The sequence below is a fragment of the Tarenaya hassleriana genome, unplaced genomic scaffold, assembly GCF_000463585.1.
Source record: "Tarenaya hassleriana unplaced genomic scaffold, ASM46358v1 Cleome9, whole genome shotgun sequence".
NCBI lineage: Eukaryota > Viridiplantae > Streptophyta > Magnoliopsida > Brassicales > Cleomaceae > Tarenaya > Tarenaya hassleriana.
The window spans coordinates 1,229,083-1,233,990 of record NW_010971389.1 but is presented as its reverse complement, the minus strand read 5'-3'; the positions used below and the strand labels follow the sequence as shown (position 1 = coordinate 1,233,990).

Genomic DNA, 4,908 nt, shown 5'->3' with positions numbered 1-4,908 from the left:
TTACATAAATATCAAAACTATTTTGGATACCTCATTACAACTAAAGTTATAATATTCGTCCAAGTTTATCCATATAACAATCTTTTGTTTTTTTAATAAAAATATTTTATAATAAAAGAAAAACAAGAACAGACACTGTTTCATTGGTGGGATAGTGGGGGGAAATATAAACCCACTTGGAAAAAAGTGGCGAAAACATTATAAATTCCAGCAAACCTACCCAACAAATCCCACCACCAAAAAAATAAAATCATAGAAGATTCTTCTTTTTTTTTTTTGGTTGAGGAGAAGACGTTGATAGCGTTGAGGGAGGAGATGATTCTTCAGGTATTGGAACCCAAATCTTTGATAGCGTTGGCGTTAGCGGCTGTAGCAGCTGTAGCGGCCGTGGTTTACTTGTACGGACCGTCATGGGCCGTGCGGAAGGTGCCTGGTCCAACCGCTCTGCCTCTTGTCGGACACTTGCCTTTAATGGCTAAGTACGGCCCCGACGTTTTCTCCCTCCTCGCCAAGCACTATGGCCCTATTTTCAGGTATATATACACTCGTACATACACGCGGGTCTGTGTTTTGTGTATATATTCATAATATATATGCACAGATTCCAGATGGGGAGGCAACCGCTGATAATAGTGGCGGATGCAGAGTTGTGTAGAGAGGTTGGGATGAGGAAGTTCAAAGAAATTCCGAACAGAAGCATTCCTTCTCCAATCTCTGCTTCCCCACTTCATCAGAAAGGTCTCTTCTTCACCAGGTGATGATGTCTTTCCCTGTGACCAAATGGTTCTTGAGACAAAGCTTTTGTCTGTTACGAATGATGTCTGAAGCGCACCCTGCAGGTACAAGAGATGGTCGAAGATGAGGAGCAAGATCGTCTCCCTCTACCAACCCTCTCATTTGGCCAGTCTCGTGCCCATGATGCACAAATTCATCAGCTCCGCGACTCAGAATCTTGATTCTGAGACGGATGATCTCGTTTTCTCCGATCTCTCGCTCAAACTCACCACCGATATCATCGGGCAGGCGGCTTTCGGGGTTAACTTTGGTCTTTCGGAGAGAAATCCCGTCAAAGGCTCATCAGATGGTGGCAGTTCCGAGATTTCAGATTTCATAAACCAGCATGTGTACGCTACGACGCAGCTCAAGATGGACTTATCGGGATCATTATCCATCGTGTTAGGGTTACTGATACCGATCCTTCAAGAACCTTTCAGACAGATTCTGATGAGGATTCCGGGAACAAGGGACTGGAGACTAGAGAGGACTAACAGGAGATTGAGTGGGAGGCTCGATGAGATCGTTGCCAAGAGAGCGAAAGAGAAAGAGAGCGATGCAAAGGACTTCTTGTCGCTGATATTGAAAGCAATAGAATCCGAGACAGTAGCCAAGAACGTCTTCACGCCTGACTATATCAGCGCGGTGACTTATGAGCATCTTCTCGCTGGTTCAACAACGACAGGTTTCACATTATCTTCCATTTTATACTTAGTTTCAGGCCATCCAGAGGTCGAGAAGCGCTTGCTTCATGAGATTGATGGTTTTGGCCCCCGGGATCAGGTCCCGACTGCCAGTGACTTGCAACACAAGTTTACTTATCTCGACCAGGTGTTGGATTCGTAACTGCCCAGGAAAATTTCAGATTTGTTTGCATATTTTCAAAACGTTGATGGGTGGGTTTTGAAGTCGCAGGTCATAAAAGAGGCTATGAGATTATACATGGTCTCCCCGTTGGTCGCTAGGGAAACTTCCAACGAGGTGGAGATTGGAGGTTACTTGCTACCCAAGGTAATGATACCGATATCGAGACAAGATATAACCTGTATAGTTTTTTGTTTCAGTTGAAATAGCTTTAGGAGCCGGATGATGAAACTGAAGATTTGGTCCATTGTGGTTAAGGGAACATGGGTATGGTTAGCACTTGGAGTCCTTGCAAAAGACCCCAAGAACTTTCCTGAACCCGAGAAATTCAAGCCCGAGAGATTCGATCCGAACGAGGAAGAGGAGAAGCAGCGGCATCCGTACGCTTTCATACCATTCGGGGTCGGACCACGAGCCTGCATCGGCCAGAGATTTGCCCTGCAAGAGATCAGACTCACGTTGGTGCATTTGTACAGGAACTATCTTTTCAGGCATTCTCCGGAGATGGAGAAGCCTCTCCAGCTGGACTACGGTGTGATCCTCAGCTTCAAGAATGGCGTTAAGCTTCGAGCTATCAAGAGATTTTGATTCTTGTAATGTGTTTTACGGATTCATCAGATGATATATATGAACCGAGAGACCGGAAGGTTCAATGCTGAAACAAGTAGGAATATATAACTATGCTCTGTGTGTGTGTGTATGCATACACACTTACTTCATCCTCTGAATCTTCCCCAAAAATTTCATGTGATAACTTAGAAAATGGTTCTACAGCATGCCAAATTGAGATTTTTTTTTTTTTAGAAAAACAGATCTATTCAACATACACAGATTACTCGCAGCACCAGAAGAACAACAAGCTGTTGAAACTTATCCCTACGTGCCATACACCAATCTCACGAACATGTCTCTTTTCCTCTCTGTTTCTCCAATCCGGTCGGAATTCCCAGTTGTTTGGAGAAGTTAACTGAGGCAGGGCTGCTTTTCAAGTCGCAGCCATTACACAACACGCCTGAGTTCTTCATAAACTGAAACTCATCCATGGATTGTCTGAGTGCCCTGTTTGTCCTTCTCTTGGCCTTTGTCGATTCTGTCATGTTCATGTAACTTGGCCTTCCCTTGTTAGTTTTACTACTGCAGTTTCCATTGCCACCCGTCTCAAGGCCAGTGTTTCCGGAGGCAGGTGTGGCTGAAGTGCAGATGGAAGGTGAAGCCGAACTCTTGTCATGGTACCTAGACTCGGAGCCAGGACTTGAAGACGACTGAGTTCCGGTTTGAAGGGGTCTAGCCGACACCCGAGTTGATACATTGTTCTTCCTAACCCTTACAGAGGCGGGTTCGGGTGATTTTGAAAGCTTGCTTGAAGAAAAAGTGACACAGCTCTTAGGAGGAGGTGTTGCCTCCCCGGTTTCGGGTTTTGATTGCTGTTCCATAAGTCTTGTCTCCCATGGCCGAGCAGCCATCCACCGCTCCAACCAATTCCATCCCCAACTATTCTTGTCAAACTCTTGGCTTTTGAGGTATGAAATCGGATTGTTTGCCTTCAGATTCGAGCTCGGGTTCGATTTCCATTGCTGAAACACAGATCAAACTTGCAGCATTAGCTCACAAAAATGACACAAACATGTTCAAAAGAGAATATCTTGAGAAGGCGTTCTCTTGTTAACCTTTTGCGCGAGGGAATAAGCCGTTGCTCGTTCCCTCTTGAAGGCGCCTTCTTGTCTCAGTTGCAGCTTCGTCTTGATATCATCTACCGTTCCTTTGCTACCACACCACCCTTCCTAAAAACATTTACACAGCTCAGAAAACAATCAAAGCCCTCTAGAGTTTATGCAGAGAAATTTTCACAAGACATTACTTCGGCTTCTTTCAAGAGATCAGCCTTGCTCCGGTGTTCATCGAGAAGTTTCTGCACGGCTTTTCCTTCGACCGACATCCTGACATGGCGTGCTCTGACGCGAGCCTGGACACGCACAAGCGCTTGCATGCATCGTAATGTCACAGCCGCTTGTTTCCTCACTTGCCGTCCACGCACAAGAGCTTGTAGCCTTACTATGCCTTTCAATGCCCTTAATGCTCTTCTCGCCTATTCAAAATCGTGTACTCATATCAATAGTCAGAAATTCATTGTCATAGTTCAAAATACAATTTCCGGAGATTATCAATCACTTTCAGAAATCAAATCGGAGATTTTCAGTCATTTTCAGTTCACAGTTGCAATGCCCTGAAACTGAAACACGAAGTTCATAGACGAAACCAGAAACACAAGAAGAACCATTTTTTGTTACTGGGAACCAAACAGGACTCACCAAGAATCCACGAAAAGCCGTCTGAATCCTAATGGCAGCCCATTCTTCTCTAACAGCTTTGAAGTCTTTAGGATGAGCTCTGACAACAGTTGCAACGGCTGCAGAGAAGGCATCGGAAGAATCCGAGCCCTCTGATTCAGACCGATGTCTTCCTTTGAAACCCTTCCATGTCGAACCCGACAACCCTAAATCACCAGAAGAACTCCTCCATATCCTCCATTTCTTGCTCTTTCCACTACCCTTTTCCTGAAACCCAAAGAATCAGATGAAACACTCAGACTTGCATAAAACAATCATGAGCAAGAGGTTCAGAAGGGCTGTTTTGAATGTTAACGGAATGCACAAAGTCTCTTACATATTCGCCTTTCTCTGGTTTCTTGAGACTGATAATGGATTTCACCCACTTCCCCGAAGCACCCATCCTGGCAGAAGTATAAAAGAGGTGAAAGGTTGAATCTTTATGGCTCAAGATTCATAGATGAACAAGAAAGATGAGATTTTTTTTCTAAGGAGAGAGAGAGAGTGTACAGAGAGAGTTTCGGAGAACGTGTAAAATGGTGGTGGGTGGTTATGGAGACTGGAGAAGGAGAACACTGGTGGATTGAAGGATCTTTTGGGAGGGCTTTTGAAATTTGAATCCAAAGCATATCACAGAAAAAAAAAACATAAAATGAACAAAAAAAATCAAATACTTTTGATAAAAAAAAAAAAGTTAAGTGAAAATGGAAAAGGACATGGATTTACTTAGGGTTCTGTCCTTGTTTTTGGCACTTATTTACAGAAGCTGTCATCTCAGTTCTTGTGGGTCTGTAAAATGGCATTGTATGAATGGGAAACACAGACAAGGAAAAGAAACCATTTAAAGGGGCAGAATTAAAACATTTGTTCTATATTATTTTTTAATTTCAAATCTCACCTGTCTTATATATATATATATATATATATATATATATATGGTGGA

The 4,908-nt window shown here is 43.5% G+C and overlaps 2 protein-coding genes across 2 annotated transcripts; one reads left to right on the top strand and one right to left on the bottom strand.

Annotated features, from left to right (window-relative positions):
• Positions 1–250: 250 nt before the first annotated feature.
• Positions 251–2,357, top strand: LOC104803723 (cytochrome P450 711A1-like). Its single transcript, XM_010527751.1, has 5 exons — positions 251–533; positions 602–754; positions 840–1,605; positions 1,690–1,785; positions 1,897–2,357. Exons 1-5 carry the CDS (start codon positions 316–318, stop codon positions 2,224–2,226), a joined length of 1,563 nt encoding a protein of 520 aa, XP_010526053.1. The 5' UTR covers positions 251–315; the 3' UTR covers positions 2,227–2,357.
• On the bottom strand, positions 2,230–4,609 carry LOC104803724 (protein IQ-DOMAIN 1-like). The gene is made up of 6 exons (XM_010527752.1): positions 4,476–4,609; positions 4,303–4,369; positions 3,948–4,193; positions 3,497–3,724; positions 3,306–3,419; positions 2,230–3,212 (listed from the first exon to the last, which is right to left on the bottom strand). Exons 1-6 carry the CDS (start codon positions 4,592–4,594, stop codon positions 2,535–2,537), a joined length of 1,452 nt encoding a protein of 483 aa, XP_010526054.1. The 5' UTR covers positions 4,595–4,609; the 3' UTR covers positions 2,230–2,534.
• Positions 4,610–4,908: the final 299 nt, after the last annotated feature.